The sequence below is a fragment of the Poecilia mexicana genome, unplaced genomic scaffold, assembly GCF_051168715.1.
Source record: "Poecilia mexicana isolate PSO_F unplaced genomic scaffold, ASM5116871v1 scaffold_11, whole genome shotgun sequence".
In the NCBI taxonomy this organism is placed as follows: Eukaryota; Metazoa; Chordata; class Actinopteri; order Cyprinodontiformes; family Poeciliidae; genus Poecilia; species Poecilia mexicana.
In genome coordinates, this window is record NW_028263380.1 from 16,750,590 (window position 1) to 16,768,056 (window position 17,467).

The following is a 17,467-nucleotide window of genomic DNA, read 5'->3' on the forward strand; positions in this document are numbered from 1 at the left end:
TATGTTATTTAGAGTTTTCTATTGACTTTGAGTCGTTAAACACAGATTACAGACAAATTTTCATAAATCTGTTTATTAAAACAAACATTAAATAATAAACCATATTTACATAGATCCAAAAGCTGGACTCATAATACACAAAGGCATGTCAGGACACGTATAACTCTGACTGTTGTACAAATTAAGGCTGTTGTGGAGAGTCTAACTCTTTATCCAGAACTATTGTAGTCAGATGATGATGGTCAGTAGGAAGGATGTGCTTTCAGGTCTTTGGCAGATCTGGTTTGTGGAAATGTCCTCAGCCGTAGGCGTATTTATCCGTAGGGCCTTTATCGATGTGAGTCATGTGTCCACTAAGTTTCATTAAAAGCTTCACAATTAGGCCCGCCTAGAAAAACACAAGAAGCAAAAGGAAATCACTTTAAAGATAAAACTATTCACCCTTCACTTCGACTGGCATTTCAGGCTAAAGTTTTATCTGTTCTCTGAGCGAAGAACTTTAAAAATTGCACATCCAAAGTAAATTGGAATAAAGATAAAGTCTGAGGACATCAAACCTGAACCCAGTTGGATCTATTGACGCTCTGGAGCCGTTACCTGTTTTGTGTGCACAATGAAGTTCATTTTGTTGTCCCCGCTGTGGATCTGGAAGTACTGGTCAGCATGTCCGAGCTGCCACATGAACGTGCCATACTCCAAGCTGATGAGAAGGACCTGCCACAGAAAGAAAGAAGAAATTATTGATTGATTGATTTTTTTAGTCAGCCACCAAATAAACTACAACAGCTTAAGCAGCTTGACTGAAATGTAAAATCAGAAGCACAAAGCTTATATTTATGCCTGTCCTACACATTAAATTGAACTAAATTACTCCTCATAATCACTGCAATGTATTAAAATATATATACATAATCTTCTTATGGAAATTACTAAATCCAAAGCAAAAATAAATCAAATATACTAACAAGTTAGTTATTTACAATTGTAACTCTATGGCCCATGTTTGCTTTTGAAAAATACCTCTTTTTTTATCTCTTTTTTTTAGCTTGTTTTTTAAATTTGAATCCATGTTGCAAATCATATTTGGATTCATATAATGTGAATATTTTTTGCACCACAGCTGGCAGTAAACCCAACTTTACTCTAAATATTATTTGCATTATTTTGTAATGAATCAAATCATAAAACCTTATGATCTACTAAACTGTGAATTTATATGTTCATAGCAACCAGCCTTATTATTAACAAAATATACTACAATAAAAGGAACTGTACTGTTTGTTTTTGTTTTATATCTGGAATCCCACACGTCCACGTTTATACATACGGAAATATAAATATATAAGAGTAAATTAGATGTAAAGCCTTATAATTTAATAGATTTCCAGAATTATCGAGTATTTCTATCGTTTCTTTTATGTATTTAATATGTTGTCTGCATGTTAAGTTATAATTGACAACAATCCTCTATAATGTGATGAAGATACCTTGGTCTCCATGTTCATGAGGTGCAGGCCCTTCGTGTTGACCCCGACGTACACTCGGATGACCTTGTGGTTGCTCGCGCTGGCCTTGGTGTAGACCTGGCCGGTGAAGAAAGCTGCTCCATAGGTTGGGATGTCCCAGCAGTTTTGGAGGAAGAGTCTCTGCAGGTGGTGCATCTCTTTGCTCACTCCCTCGCTGGTGCTCAGAGCCTGGTGGAGAACGATGGAGGGTTCAGCTTCAGGGAGGATTTTACGACTGACGCGAAATAATAAGAAAGAAAAGTGTACTTTGTATTCATGCAGAATCCTGTTGGTCCAGTGGTACGCTTTGCTTTTCACCTTCAATATCGGTACGATTGACTTCAGGTTTTCCTCACTGTCCAAGTAAAACAATCAAATTAGAGACCCGGCTTCAGTAACTGAACTTTAAATACCGGAGAAGCACTGGATAATCCTATTGCTATAAGAAGTGAAATCAGTCCTACTTGAGGAAGCCTTGCTTGTGCTTCTTGCTTTCATAGTTGCCATAGATGATCTGCAGAAGGAGGCTGGCCAGAGTTATCAGTTTACTGTCCGGGGCGGGAAAGTAGCCCTTCAGCAGGCAGTGACGGGCCTCGTCAAACAGGATGAGGATGGCCAGCGGATCTTCCACCTGATTCAAAACAGTGGCAGGTAAGAGACATTTACAGACAAACAGCTACAAATGTGCACAGAATGTTTTCAATATTCTGCTAATGTCAAAAAAGAACAAATTTTGCAATTGCAGCGTCCATTACGTAGGAAATTAAATTAAAATCACACGTGAATAAACTTGTTCGTGCAGTCATTAAAGAGCAGCGACGGATGTAAATATTTAAATGACGTATACTCATATTCAGTCATCAGAGGAGACGCATGGCATTTACAAACCGGAGTATTTTTGCAGCTCTGTGAAAAACACCAATTTACAGCTGAAAACCCTACAACAGCACTGAAGGGTAATATTAGATTTCTAAAAAAGGAGTCCATTTCCACCAACAAAAACTCAGAAATTTTGACAATCTCTGAAATTTTATTTAAAAAAAAAAAAAAAAGTTCTGAGTTTGAAAGATTGAAAATTTCCACACAAAAAAACTCAGTTTTTCATATTAAATTTTCTACAAAAAAACTTGGAAGGTTGTGCGTTTCAAAAGTAAAAAATTTGGGAACTCAGAAATGTCTGTTTTTTTTAAGCAAATGTGTAAGATTACCATCAAAATTCAGATTTTTTGTTGCAAATATTCTACTTTTGGAGTTCAAAAATGTCCTTTTTTTCTTTTAAGGCCCTTAAATGCCTTTGTAAAAACCACATCATCCTAGTTTGAGTTTTTTTTTATTGTCATATATCCAGTAAGCTAATTTGTTTTTCAAAATTCCAATTTTCAGAGTTTTATGGTCAATGGAGACACAGCTTCTGACTCTAGCAAAGTAAAACCAAAAGTTTCATTCAAACTCTGTCGTACCTTCTTCTCCACTTCAAGAGGCAGTCGTACGTCTCTGCGAAGGAAGAGTTGCGGACTTTCCCTCTGAGGATCCAGAACTGTCAGATCCGTCACAATCTCCGTCCAGATCCGCAGATGCTGCAGAGGCTTGTGGTACGGCTTCAGCTGCAGGTCTGACACACAAACACACACCAATCGCTCTGCTATCTGTTCCTGACAACACTTAACAGGACTTCAACAGGTTGATTCCGAATAAATAAATACACCAATTTTAAGACGTTAAAAATGAAACCCAATTGATTTGCATTTTCTTTTATTCTAAACAAAAAGTCCCAAGCCGGAACCTTTGCATTGTGTTTCTGGAAGACCCATAAATCTGACGCACAAGCACAAACAACCACAATGGACGACAAACCCACGTTTCTTGGTCCACAAGGAGTTAATTTTTGTGTCAAAAACAATCTAATATAGGATGCTATAAACTAATATTGTTTGGTGCAAGTTGAGCAAATAAAGAGTTGGTCATCACTGAAGTTATTCAAGCTAAAAATAGCAGCTCAATGCTAGCAGTACGGACATGTCCAACGCTAATGTTAGCGTCCAAATTCCTAAAAAATTACTTTTTCACATAAGTTGTACGTTAATGATCAGAAACAACTGAAATTTGAATGGGTATAAAATCACTTTGCACCTGTCTGATGGAGATTAAAAACAATAAATATATTTTATTTATTGAATAAATAGGCTAATGTGCCTATTTATTCAATAATTTAGCAGTTTTCGATTAAAATGAGATTAATTACAAACCCCCGTAATTAACTCAGTTAAAACTTTTAGCCCCACCAGTATTAAAAATATTCTAAACAAGCAAAGGATTGCATTTTTAGTATACATTTCAATACATCCAAGAGAAAGCTGTGCATATTTCACAATGGCTGAGCTATTAAAAGATGAAGGATGTGACTCACGGAGGTTTTCTGAGCAGATCCAAATGGTGAAGTACTGCTGGGTCTCCTGGGAAAGCCGCATGCCCTCCATTATCTGCTGCACAGTTGTGTTGTTGCCGTGTTTCAGCTCCACAGAGCGATAGGAGCCGTCCATGCGGTATATTCGCACCTTTTCATACTGAAAACACAAACAAGCAGTAAAACTTGAGGGTTAGCTTGAGAGCAGGACGGTGTTTGAGGAAACAGCACCACCTAGTGGCTAAAACTGCAAAATTTCTTAACTTTTTCAACAATATAGATTTTAGACTGGCTTGAAAACATATATAATACCCCTCAAACTTCAAAAAGTATGTAAATTATTCTGTAGTATTTGTACCTCTTAAACTGATATATTCCTAAAAAAAAAACTCACTGGTTTGCTGTTAGCTTGCTGCAGAAGTTTTATTGTTTCCTCCCACTCGTTCTGTTTGTTCTCCTCACACACCTGGAGTGGCGATCTCTTCTGCTGGTCCTCTATGTGCTGAAGTCAGAAAAGTCACCATAAGAATCGACTTCAAGATAAAAACGATGCAGGAGGGGAAGAAACCAAAGTTTCTGGATAAAGACGCGTTTCCTACCCGGTCGATCTCCGGGTGCTGCAGGAGGAGCTTCACTATGTCAGCGTGGCCTCCTCTGGCTGCAAAGTGCAGCGGTGAGCTGAGCTGCCCGTTCAGCAGGTTGGGGTTGCATTTGCCTTTCTCCAGCAGTATTTTTGTTGACTCCACTTTACCGTGCCTTAAATAAATCAGATGTATGTCAAATAGGGGTGCAGTTTTCTGATTTCGGATCTTTTAAAAAGCTTAACCTGCTGATTCCGATTTTGGCCGATACCAATTTTTTGTCTGAAATGTTGCTAAATATAGCTAGAAAGTTGTTGAGTTGGCAACAGAGGGGTAACTAAGCGTGTAAGCGTGCAGACATAACTTGTTGGGCCGGTCTGTCAGTCAAATCTTTGTCACCGGAGAGCAAAAGCCTGGCGGGCCACCAGGCTTCACTTGTGCCCCCACCAAGCTTAGCATTATTTGTTTTAGCTCTTTTTAAATTATTGCCTTTTTTAAGACTTTATAGTTGGTGTTCAGATATTAATCTTCCAATAACACAAAACTACCAGGTGATATTTTCAAATTTCCTGTCAACTTTAAACATTTTTTAACTCAAAAACATGGCGGCCGGCTGGATGGCTGACTGCCCTAACCCTGATCCATGCACATCCTGCTTAAAGCATAATGTTAAGATGCTATAAGACGCTGGAGGCTTGACCCACCAGCAAGCGTAGTGTATGGGGGCCCAGTGGTCGCTGTCCAGCTGCTTGACCGAGAAGCCGCTGTCGAGGAGCTTAGAAAGCAGCTCTGTGTCTCCTTCACAAGCGCTGCGGTGCAGAGGGAAGTCATCCACCCACTGGTGATCCCTGTGAAAATGAAAACAATTACTCAGGTTTCAACTGGAAAGGTAAATCTGATGGTAAATTACAGCTGCGACTAAAAATGTATTTAGAAATTGATTATCCTGATGATTAAATGATTAATCTGATGCAAAAATCTGCACATTTTGTATTTTTTTAAATTTATTTTAAGCACTTATGTCTTATTTATACAATACTAAAAATACATAAAAAGTGCAAATAAACAATTCAAATCCTTTTTTAAATAAGAAAATAACCATCTTGCTGATCATTTGTAGCAAATGATGCATTTGCAGCTAAAAGAAAATACTTCTAACATCAACATGTGAAAAGCTCAACCCTTTCTTCAACTATATAGTTTGAGCTGATCTGTTGATTATTTTTTGGATTAACTGATTAATAATTGTACTTAGTTGAAGAGTTTCTTATTACATAATTTGAAACGGTAGAAACTACAACTACGCCGCGTAAGGAGTTTTGAGTAGAACAGATTTATAAACTGTTTTCTTACATTAAATGCAAAATGTATCTATTTTTCATGCTATTTTGGCTTAATTACTGCCTTGAATGTCCCTTTTTTGAGTCTGGAAGCTCCAGTTGACGATTAATCAACAACTATTTCAATAATACATTAATCATGATTAATCATTTGAACGGTAAACGTTATTGTTGTTAATGTCAGAATCAAAGCCTCACTTGTCTTCTCCCACGCAGTTATGCTGCCATTTGTCCCTCTTAGGGATTTGGATCTTGGAATAGTCTGGTGCTCCGAGACCAAAGTAAGGGTTAATGATCACTTTATCCACCTGGAACAAGAGAGAGAGATCATTATGGGTTCAACAGAAAGAGAAGCTGCGATGAAAACAGTATCAGGTTTCTGAGTGACGGGATCTCTGACCCGGTTAGTGTACTGCAGGTCCGAGCCAAACAGAGGATTCAGGATGCACATGTCCGCCTTCTCCAGGGACATCATCTTGCTCTTGATCTCCAGAGCGGTGTACCCCATGTGCAGACCCTCGTCGCTCAGTTTTCCCTCGCTGCTGTAGGCCGGGTTGTTCACGTTGGTTTTGACTCGCTCAACAGGAGCCGGTCTGAACAGGGCGGGGATGGCGTGAGGGACAGTGTGCTGCTCCGCTAACCATCTGCAGAGGTGGAAAACAGAAAAACTCAAGCCTGATCTACTCATCCCAGCTTAGCCAGCAGGGTAATAAGGAAGTGTCCTCACTTATCTAAAGCCAGGAGCATCCTGGACGTGACGGAGCAGAAGTGAGGGCTGGTCTCACTGCACACACGCATGATGTCCTGGAAACAGTAGAAGCTGGGGCTCCCAGAGATGTGGATGGGTTTGCTGTTATCTGTGCAGGAAGACTCATTAATCTACAGCCAGCAGAGCAAAAACTACAGCAACATCCACAAGTATTAACTCTTCTCTAAATCGTTCACATTGACAGCCACAAATTTGGTCTTCATGGACATGAAGACAAAGAAAGCATACAGATTAAATGTTATTGTTAATATAAGAATTCAGGGTTTCCCTCAGTGTATTATAAGCCTCGCGGGCCACCAGGCTTTACTTGTCCCTCACCAGGCTTATCATTGGTGGAGAACCACCAATGATAAGCCTGGTGGGGGACAACAACTAAAAAACAACAATTTATTAGTTGTTGTTTTTAATGATTGACTTTATAGTTGGTGTTTAGGTATTAATCTTCCAGTCTTCTAAAAATGCATAACTATCAATTGATATTTTCAAATTTCCTGTCGACTTTAACCATTTGTTAACTCAAAAACACGGCGGGCGGCTGAATGACTGCCGTAGCGCCCTGAGCACCAGGCTTAGCAAGTTTTCTGAAAGAAACCCTGGACTTAAAACATAGTGGAGCATACAGACTCTCAATACGTTCAACCCAGATCTCCTCAAACAGCATAGTTTTAGCTTCACCCGGTTCAAATTCGGTGAAATAAATCTCAAATTAAGCACCTTTTGCTATCCAACTATCATTTAATCCCCAAAACCAGTCGATGGATCAACCTACACTGTACTGACTGAGAGACTTTGCAAAGAAGAACCAGGTCTCTAATTGTGCAAAACTGGTAAAAACCTATCCCAAAAAAAAACATTCTTATTCCACATCACAATCAAGCACGACTTTGTGTTGGTCTATCACATAAAACGTGACAGAATGTGAAAAATAAAAACAGTGAAACCATTTTAAACTCACCTTTAACGCTGACTGGCACCACAAACAGAGAAGCTTCTTTCCCTTCATTGTCACCTTCAAGGATAAATTTCTTCATGTGCACCACACGCTTTCCTGCAAAGCAAAACTCTTGAGCTGATCTCAGGTTGTATCAGACGACGTGTTTGTGCGAGCCAGTCTCATCCTCACCTGTGAAGCTTTGGTTATTGGAGATTGGTTTTATTGTTTCTTCAACATAATCCAATATGGATTTAGATTTGTCTCCTGGCTTAATCTTTGTCACCAGAAGGACTTTCTTCCGCTTCTTCTCCTTCCCCTCCAAAGGCACTTCTTTCAACAAGATCTTCACAAGACGGAGGGAAAAAAGACTCAATTATTAAACAAATCCTAGAAATATTTAATTCTAGCTCGGCATACCTCATAAGCTTTGGCTCTGTATTCCTTCGAAGTCAGGCTGACTTGGTTCTTTGGACGAATGACGGCAACGTAGACGTCCTCTGAGCCGTCCTCGTTGCCCATTGTGCCGTATTTTCCTCAGGCGCAGGTTACCGTCCAACAGGGAGGCCAGATACTGTGGAGAGGCATGTCTGAAACAACAGAAAGCATCAAAGCTGTTTAACACAGAAAATGGTCACTCATGCAACAGCTAGCAAAATCTATTAGTATTTTTTAGATAAAATATAAACTTTAATCATAGATGTAAACAGGGTTTCCCCCAGAAAACTTGCTAAGCCCAGTGCTCGGGGCGCCAGGGCAGTCATGTTTTTGAGTAAAAAAAAATGTTTTAGTACGATATTAGAAACTCAAGAAAATAGTTGAATTCCTTCTTTAAATAAGAAAAAAAAAACACATTTTATTTCCTAAAATATAATAACACAGTATTCCTCTTGTGAATCTGAACAGTTTCTATGCAAAATGTATATAGTTTTGTCCAGTTTTGGCTTAATTACTATTTTACATAAGTTTTTTCTTTTCAGCAAATAGACTTTTTTTAGTCTGAATATTCCAGTTAAAAATTAATCAGATTGATAAATTAGTTGACAATTATTTCAATAATGGAGTAATCATGATAAATCCAATTAACTGTTTCATCCTAACTTTACCATGAGTAAATGCTGAATTCAATCCATGTACCTTCACATCAAGACATAAATATATATAATCATATTTCTACCCAAAATCTTGTTTCTATATCCTTTTCTTAAGAATTGTTTTTATAACATTTCTCAGCTTTTATGTAGGATTTATACTCAAACAATTCCACTTTTTGTAGATGTGATTTTTAAGTTGTTTTAATTCTTATGATATGCTTTTTTGGTTTCTTGATTGTTGTTGTCCAACTTACTTAGAAAAAAAGAAGTGACAATTTCTGTAGCTTTAACTAATCAAAACAGAAATAAGCTGTATATGTGGTGAAAACTAAAAATAAAATTAAACAGATTAACTGGAATATTGGTTTTTTTTAGGTCAAAGAAAAACCTCTAGAAAAGAGCCATTATTTATCAGGGGTTCATTAATATATATATATATATATATATTTGCACAAATTTGGAAAAATAACACAAAAAGGCAGATTGAGTTATTGCATCGGTCGTTTACTTTAATGTATTAAACGTATTTAAAGCAATCACATGGAGCCAAATGTAGTGATCAATATCAACCACAACACAGTCGTTGAGGCTTTATCGACCTAAAAACTACTTCAGGTTTTGTAATACTTTCTTAAAGTCTACCTCTTTACATTGTAAACCTCTTGTGTACTATTCCTGTATTTGTTATTAGATATTTAATAATATATTAATATTCAAGAGATAAAAATAACCAACATCTCACAAACCGACTTGAGTTCAAAGGAAGGTCACGCCCCGGAAACCAAACTGTTAACTTTAAACTGTTTTTTTTCCATAAACTATAAAATTATAATCTTGAACGCACACGCTCCTGTCAGATGTGGCGTATTTACATATATTTTCTTGCCAGGAAAAAACAAAGTCCAGATACTCAACTCCATCAGCTTGTTTTTTAGCAGAGGGTGCTACACTCACCGTCCCCAGTTTTCCGCTCCATAATCAGCTGAAACTTACCGGATCCGCCGAGTCCGCTCCTGAAACGGACCGAGCTTCTCTTCCGCTCGGCTCTCCGGTGGCTTTCAGCGGCTTTGATACGCAAGTCGAGGCCAGAAAGTTACTCCAGGTTACAAACCGGAGAGAGCGGAGTTTTGGGGGAGCTTGAAGCAGTCGTAGGCCTTTTCAGGCAGGGCAGGGTTGCAGACACAAACAGAGGAATCACGTTACGTTTCAATGAGCTGTTGCACAGCAGCGACCTCTGGTGGTGAGGTAGAGCAGGTGCAACAGGATGCGGCGCTCTTCTTTTTCTTTTTTTTTACCCGAAAACCACCGCAAATGACTAGCAAAACCTGTTAAACTGTAAAACTCAAACTTTCACGCCTTTTCTAACCACAAGGAAAAAACCAAGTAGCTAAAAGTAAATTTTCCACAACATTGATTTTAAACATAAATAATGTACCGTGTCAGAACTTAAAAATTACAAACATATTTGGGTTATTATTATTGTTCTCATCGTCATTTGTTATTGTGTTCGACATGTGTGTTGTTTCCCCCCTAAATAGCTAAAATAAGCTCATACCAGTTTGTAGCTAACTTAGCTTAGCACAGTTACTAGGCAACCATCAAACGTCTTGGAAAAACACAAAACCGGAAGTAAATTAGCTGTATCTATGCGAGTATGTGGTAAATTAATAAATATATATAGAACGCAGGAGAAAGGAGCAACTGCAGTCTAGTTTTTAAAGTGGAAACCTTGCTTATCTCAGTTTCCACACAGTAGAGACAATATTTGACACAAACTCATGGATGACACCATGAGTTGTTGGCAACCTCTGCTAATCCACCTCATTTGCTTTGCTGCGTCTCTTTAATTTTAAACTATAATCTTAGGCAGCATCAAAGTAACAATGAAACAGTGTTAAAATATTGCTTGGTTTTTTGTTTAAATACTGGTAAACATATATTTTTATTCTAAATATTTGTGTTAATACCGTGAAACTGCTTCTACTCAAGCTTATACCTCAAATACCTAAGAGTGGTGTAAGTTTCCTTTACACGCCCACATAAAAAGCTTGACGCTAAAAAAGTTCAGCCTAACAATAACTCATGATGACACCAATTTTTATTACTGCTAAACATCATGCCACCCCATTTTCATTATCGCGTTCAACAATGACAGAAAAATAAATTGACACCAACAAGATGAGTCATGCAGTTTAGTTCTTCCCAAAACCAGTTTGTACTCAACCATGTTCAATAGATGGATTATGAGTCACTTTTGAGGAAACGTTTTTATATAACATATGGATGGATACGTTTGAGTTCTATCAGCGCCTTGTTAAAAAGGAAGAGTGGTTTTAGGGAGTGAACTCAACACATCCTTTTCAGATTAAGTGTTTTCGCCAGCTCAAGCAGGCTTGTGTTCATTTTCTGTCTCCTGTATTTGACGTACAGATCATACGCTGGAGAAAGTAACTTAGAAACAAATATGGAACAACTTCAACAATAATTTATTCATTTAGTTGAACAGATTGTATAAAACTTCAGCATTTATTGAGATGTGACACAAAGCAGCATACAGTTATATTGGTCATAAACTGAGTCGATACTAACCACACTGAAGCAGCTGCAGCACCCATGCGGACATGTTACATGGCTTTGGTTTTTCTACAAGTGTATATTTCTTTTTAAATATTACCATAACTAATTATTTTTCCTGCTTAGATTACAGTCTGGGTTTGCTGCCAGGATGTCCTCTGGCAGCAAACCCAGAGAACATCCTTTCTTTCTTGGTCTTGGTTCAGGTTGAGTTGCTTTTACACTGTTGGAGAATGTCTTCCATCTTCATCTGGATCTCAGACACCCTCTTGGCCCACTTTTCGCGCACCTCGTCTTCATCATCCTCAGTGACGGCAGTGTACCCCATCAGCGCAATGAGGCCCATGTGGAAGAGGTGTGCGATATGAGAACAGTGGCGCTCCATGGTTTCATGGAGCGGCACTTTGTTTTCCTTGCAGTTTTCAAAGTACACATCCAGCAGAGATCTTCCAAACACCGTTTTTACGCCCATCACACCACGATAAAACACATCCAGGCCCATATCCGACTTGTCTCTCTCGTAAATCTTTTCAAAGGTCTCCATGTACCTCTGGGCATTGTCTGGGTCTTTCTTCACCTGAGCCACCATGCTGTTGAAGGCATTGTACTGGTGCTTGATGTACTCCTCATACTTCCCGTATGTTTCGTTTACCTCGGCGATGCGGATCTGGCTCAGGCATTGTTTGTTTTTCTCAGAGATGCTCTCCAGTTTGGTGTGGATAGCCTGGAAGTCTTTGTCCAAGGCGTGGCTCTCATCATCCGCCAGGCCCTTTCTTGCCACACCAACCAGAGAGGAGACAATGCCAAAGATGGGGTCGATAGAGGAGGCGAAGGAGGACACCTTCTCCACGCAGCACAGGACTTTGGCTGCAGTTTTCTTGATTTGTTGAGCATCAGCCATAACTGCAAGTCTACTTCCACACTGATTGACTCTGGAAGATGAACAAATTGAATGTAAAAAAAACACCATGTCGTGTGACCCTGTGCCAAACTCTGAGTTAAGAAGTTATAGAAACATGATTACTGTACAAGCAGATAAAAGTTAATATTTCAAACTTTAATATCTAGATTGTCTTTCAAAACTGCAGAAAGAGGTTTAAAAAAATTTATCCATACACTGACAGATATGTTCCCACCAGAGTTTGTGGGTGCAGTTTTTCTCCAATTGCCATCAACTCAAAACCACCTTTTTATTTCCTTTATGGGTTTCAGTTCTAAGAATTCCCATTGATGATATTAAGGAAATATATCCTGAATATCTGGTTGAAGGACCAGGAGTTTAGAAGTGCTGCAGGGCCCTTTTAATGCCTCACGTACCTCTAGGTCATGCATTAGCCTGCTTGCTTTCAGTAAAAGAAAATCCAGCTGTAAACTAGAAAACATGAAATGCACTTTATGGAGTAGATTAAAAGTTTTCAGCTCCAGGACTCTCTTCAGTGAAGACAAGAAGATTGATCCATGATCTGCTATTTGTTTCATTTCCATAGTTTTTGAAGTTTTGATTGTAGAGCATAATTTTTACTTTACCTGATGAGGAGCACATTTTTAAAAATCAACTCAAAGGTGTAATGTTTAGAAGTAAAATAACATTTTTAAAAAATCAACTGATTTGATTGTCCAACAAAATAGTCTATCAGACATTTGGAAACGGTTTTCATCTCCATTTAAGAATTTTATTGGAATTTTTACGCTAAAAAACTAACATCAAAGGAGAATATTTTCCATCACTGTTTTTTTTTAATATAATGTAATATAATTGCCACTCAGTTGGATGAAGGGTTTTTGCCTAGCTGACATTTATTCCAACCACTAAAAAGGAAGAACAATTGTCAAATATATCGAGAATCCCATGTTAATATTTAAAACATGTTCTATTTATATATTAAATCAATGTTGTTGTTTTCAGACTCGCAACTGCATGCAAGTTTCCATGTAAAAAAAAAACTACTTTAGTGTCTTCGTCCTGATGAAACCATATGAAAATGTTGCTAACATACATGCTAATAGTTCACCAGAAAGAGGCAGTCTTTTTTAATTAAGGTCTCTTGTATTATTTTATGCAGACTAAACTAAATTATTGGGACCTCAGCACAAATCGTGTTGTATTGGATCTCTGTCATAGTTGTGACGTTAATCATCCCGCTCAGTCTTGTTCTGCTGGAAAAATAACTCGGAAACAACAGTAGGTGTGTCTCCATCTCTACGAACACAAGCCGAACTGGAAACAAGAAAAATGCTGGCAGGTTAACAACATTCTACGAAAAGTTGTTTAGCATCCTAAAACAGCCTCCGGTAGCTGTTTTATTTCCCATTTTCAATGTGAAACTCTGGATGCGTTTGTTCTCAGGCTCCCATTTCCTGATTTTCAGCTGCTCAACATGACTGAACCGGTCATGATCCTATCAGTTCCCAGCTGGATCCAGCTATCACACAAAGATCCTAAAAATCCTTCAGATCAGAGATAAAAAGCCAGAAAGGCTCACCGTGTTTACTCACCAGAGATAAAACTGTTTGTATCCCGTCCGTCTACAGCCGCTGTCTGATTCTGCTTTCCACCATTTTCCACACCAGTTAGCTAAAGCCAACCCCTCATTGCCAAATAAGGGCATAAGCAACAGGAAGTGGCTGAGGGCTGTCCTGTTCTGATTGGCTGAGGAGGACTTCCTTCATCTGCATCACTGGAGTTCTAACCACAGGCTTTTTGACCTTCATCTTATTAATTATGGTTTCTCCCATCCTCATACCTTAACTGGGAAGGAAATTCGTAGTAAAGAGAAATGAAAGCAAAACATACGTAGTAACAAATACTTTTATATTTTTATCTAAGAGTTCATTAAAATTCTCATACATTTGTGCATGGTTCCTTTTCATTTTTAATTGCGGGATTGGCATCAGGTTTTTAAATATTGTGACAAAGCACTAGAATGAGAATAGACTAAACACTATATTTCTATGAATGGGCTTTTATGTATGTAAAATAAGTCTGTAATTTTATTTTATTTCTAACTACATCTCCAATCAACACAAAGGAAGCAAAATGAATAACTACAAAAAAAATACATAAATAAGTTAAAATACACAAAATAAAAACAAGTATGACCACACAAAAGTTAATCGGTTGCTTAAAATAATACTTGACCTTTTATTTTATTATTTTTTTTCCTTATTTCTATTTATTTATAACAAATACATGAAGAAATTAATGTCATGATAAAGGTTTTTATTGCAGTATGTTGATTTAAAATGATGTGTATCCCAATCCTGAGGGCTCCAGAAGAACAGACAGCAATATAATCTGGTAAGGATTTTCATTACTTTGACTTGATGACCTGAAAAAAACTTAGTTTTATATGTTAAATTAAACTTACGTTTATTCAAGTACAGTTCCCTGGCTAAAAGTTAAAATGTCTCAAAAATAAAGCATAAAACTGTGATTACTCCAACACATTTTTCTCAGACTGTAAGACAAGTTTATATTTAAATAAAATCTTCATCTGTTTTTGTTTGTGCTTCCTCATTATTATATTTTCATAAGCACTGCAGACTACACTACCTTATAAAAGTTGTGAATTTCATGTTTTTAAATAAGGGTTTCTGCTTGTAAGAAGAAACTAACTTTAAATATGAATATATATATATATATATATATATATATATATATATATATATATATATATATATATATATATATATATAATAATTCCCCTCTCACCCTCCGTGGGTGGTCTCTTTCATCCTCTGAGCTCGGGTCCTCTACCAGAGGCCTGGGAGCTTGAGGGTTCTGCGCAGTATCTTGGCTGTGCCTAGAACTGCACATTTCTGGACTGAGATGTCTGATGTTGTTCCTGGGATCTGTTTGAGCCACTGCTCCAGTTTGGGGGTGACTGCCCCGAGGGCCCCGATGACCACAGGCACCACTGTGGTCTTCACCTTCCAGGCCTTCTCCAGTTCCTCTCTGAGGCCCTGGTATTTCTCCAGTTTCTCATGCTCCTTTTTCCTGATGTTGTGGTCACTTGGTATTGCTACATCCACCACAACGGCTTTCCTCTGTTCTTTATCCACCACCACAATGTCCGGTTGGTTCGCCATTACCATCTTGTCTGTCTGGATCTGGAAGTCCCACAGGATCTTAGCTCGGTCATTCTCCACCACCTTTGGGGGTGTCCCCCATTTTGACCTCGGGGCTTCCAGTCCATATTCTGCACAGATGTTCCTGTATACTATGCCCGCCACTTGGTTATGTCGTTCCATGTACGCTTTCCCTGCCAGCATCTTGCACCCTGCTGTTATGTGCTGGACTGTCTCAGAGGCCTCCTTGCACAACCTACACCTTGGGTCTTGTCTGGTGTGGTAGATCTGAGCTTCTATTGCTCTGGTGTTTAGGGCCTGTTCCTGGGCGGCCAGGATGAGGGCCTCCGTGCTGTCCTTGAGTCCAGCTTTCTCCAGCCATTGGTAGGATTTCCTGATATCAGCCACTTCAGTTATTTGTCGGTGGTACATCCCATGTAGGGGCTTGTCCTCCCATGATGGTTCCTCCAGCACCTTGTCCTCTGTTCCCCATTGCCTGAGACATTCGCTGAGCACATCGTCCGTTGAGGCTTTGTCCTTGATGTATTTATGGATCTTGGATGTTTCATCCTGGACAGTGGCTCTCACACTCACTAGTCCTCTGCCTCCTTCCTTACGGCTTGTGTACAGTCTCAGGGTGCTGGATTTGGGGTGGAACCCTCCATGCATGGTTAGTAGCTTCCGAGTCTTAACATCCGTGGCCTTCATCTCTTCCATTGGCCAGCTAATTATTCCGGCAGGGTAGCAATAAACAGGCATAGCTGTTTATTGCACGGATCTTGTTCTTGCCATTGAGCTGGCTTCTCAGGACTTGCTTTATTCGTTGGAGGTATTTGGCTGTGGCTCCTTTCCTTGTGACCTCATCGAGGTTGCCATTTGCTTGCTGTATTCCCAGGTACTTGTAGCTGTGCTCTATGTCTGCTATTGTTCCTTCTGGGAGTGAGACCCCTTCTGTGTGGACGACCTTCCCTCTCTTTGTAACCATCCGGCCACACTTCTCTAGTCCGAATGACATCCCAATGTCAGTGCTGTAGATCCTGGTGGTGTGGATCAGTGAGTCGATGTCTCGCTTGCTCTTGGTGTACAGCTTGATGTCATCCATGTAGAGGAGGTGACTGATTGTGGCCCCATTCTTAAGTCGGTATCCGTAGCCAGTCTTGTTGATGATTTGGCTGAGGGGGTTCAGGCCTATGCAGAACAGCAGTGGGGACAGAGCATCTCCTTGGTATATGCCACATTTGATGGACACTTGTGCAAGTGGTTTACAGTTGGCTTCAAGGGTGGTTTTCCACAGCCCCATCGAGTTTGCAATGAAGGCTCTTAGAGTCCTATTGATGTTGTACATCTCTAAGCATTCAATGATCCAGGTGTGTGGCATTGAGTCATAGGCTTTCTTGTAATCAATCCAAGCGGTGCACAGGTTGGTGTGTCGGGTTTTGCAGTCTCGGGCGACTGTGTGGTCTACAAGGAGTTGGTGTTTGGCTCCTCTACTATTTATGCCGATGCCCTTCTGTGACGTGCTCATGTATTTATCCATGTGTCCGCTTATCTTAGCCGCTATGATGCCTGACATGAGCTTCCATGTTGTAGAGAGACAGGTTATTGGCCGATAGTTGGATGGGACTGAACCCTTTGAGGGGTCCTTCTGGATCAGGATTGTGCGCCCTTCAGTTAACCATTCAGGGTGAGTCCCATTTTGTAGCAGTGAGTTTCTTTAGCCAGTAGGCATGGATCATGTCAGGCCCTGGTGCTGTCCAGTTTTTCATACCCAAGACTCTTTCTTGGACATTTGCCACAGTGATGGTTACCGGGACTTGTTCAGGGAGGTTGCTGTGGTCCTCTCGTAGAGAGGTTAGCCACTGTGCATTGCTGTTGTGGGACGCCTCCCTTTCCCATATGCCTTTCCAGTATTGTTCAGTCTCCAGCCTTGGTGGGTCTGCTCTGTTGTTAGTACCCTGCCATTGAGAGTACACTTTAGCTGGTTGGGTGGAGAAGAGCCGGTTAATCCTCCTGGCTTCATTCTCTGTTGTGTATCTATTTAGGCGGCTGGCCAAGGCTTGGAGTCTTTGTTTGGCAGTTTCGAGTGCTTCAGGTATGGGCATCTGGCTGTACTTCTTGGGTACTGATCTTTTCATTGCACCCCTTAGGAGCTCTGACAGCTGGCTCACTTCCCTCCTTGTTATCTTGATCTTAGCCTCTAA

General features: G+C 39.5%; 2 protein-coding genes across 3 annotated transcripts; both read right to left on the bottom strand.

The window, feature by feature from the left end:
- Positions 1-57: 57 nt before the first annotated feature.
- krit1 (KRIT1 ankyrin repeat containing) lies at positions 58-9,837 on the bottom strand. Of its 2 annotated transcripts, none has more exons than XM_014985459.2 (17): positions 9,618-9,837; positions 7,951-8,120; positions 7,723-7,876; positions 7,555-7,647; positions 6,558-6,687; positions 6,231-6,474; positions 6,029-6,138; positions 5,195-5,338; positions 4,509-4,665; positions 4,304-4,411; positions 3,913-4,069; positions 2,966-3,117; positions 1,970-2,136; positions 1,773-1,860; positions 1,488-1,694; positions 598-714; positions 58-388 (listed from the first exon to the last, which is right to left on the bottom strand). In XM_014985459.2, the coding sequence occupies exons 2-17, from the start codon at positions 8,050-8,052 to the stop codon at positions 299-301; spliced, it is 2,220 nt and encodes a 739-aa protein (XP_014840945.1). In that variant the 5' UTR covers positions 8,053-8,120; positions 9,618-9,837; the 3' UTR covers positions 58-298. The 2 variants fall into 2 exon arrangements, with proteins under 2 accessions (XP_014840945.1, XP_087866428.1); XM_088010302.1 differs by having other exon boundaries at positions 9,579-9,837.
- Positions 9,838-11,089: 1,252 nt separating this feature from the next.
- On the bottom strand, positions 11,090-13,836 carry rpz2 (rapunzel 2). Its single transcript, XM_014985461.2, has 2 exons — positions 13,695-13,836; positions 11,090-12,130 (listed from the first exon to the last, which is right to left on the bottom strand). Exon 2 carries the CDS (start codon positions 12,097-12,099, stop codon positions 11,401-11,403), a length of 699 nt encoding a protein of 232 aa, XP_014840947.1. The 5' UTR covers positions 12,100-12,130; positions 13,695-13,836; the 3' UTR covers positions 11,090-11,400.
- Between the last annotated feature and the right edge of the window lie 3,631 nt (positions 13,837-17,467).

What these genes read in the sequence shown, in the direction of transcription:
- rpz2 (XM_014985461.2), bottom strand. Translation starts at nt 12,099, where the DNA reads ATGGCTGATGCTCAACAAATCAAGAAAACTGCAGCCAAAGTCCTGTGC.
- krit1 (XM_014985459.2), bottom strand. Translation starts at nt 8,052, where the DNA reads ATGGGCAACGAGGACGGCTCAGAGGACGTCTACGTTGCCGTCATTCGT. An exon ending in AGCACCCGGAGATCGACCGG is followed by an intron (nt 4,412 to 4,508) that starts GTAGGAAACGCG and finishes TTCTGACTTCAG; the next exon opens with CACATAGAGGACCAGCAGAA. An exon ending in CTCTTGAAGTGGAGAAGAAG is followed by an intron (nt 2,137 to 2,965) that starts GTACGACAGAGT and finishes GTTTTGAATCAG; the next exon opens with GTGGAAGATCCGCTGGCCAT.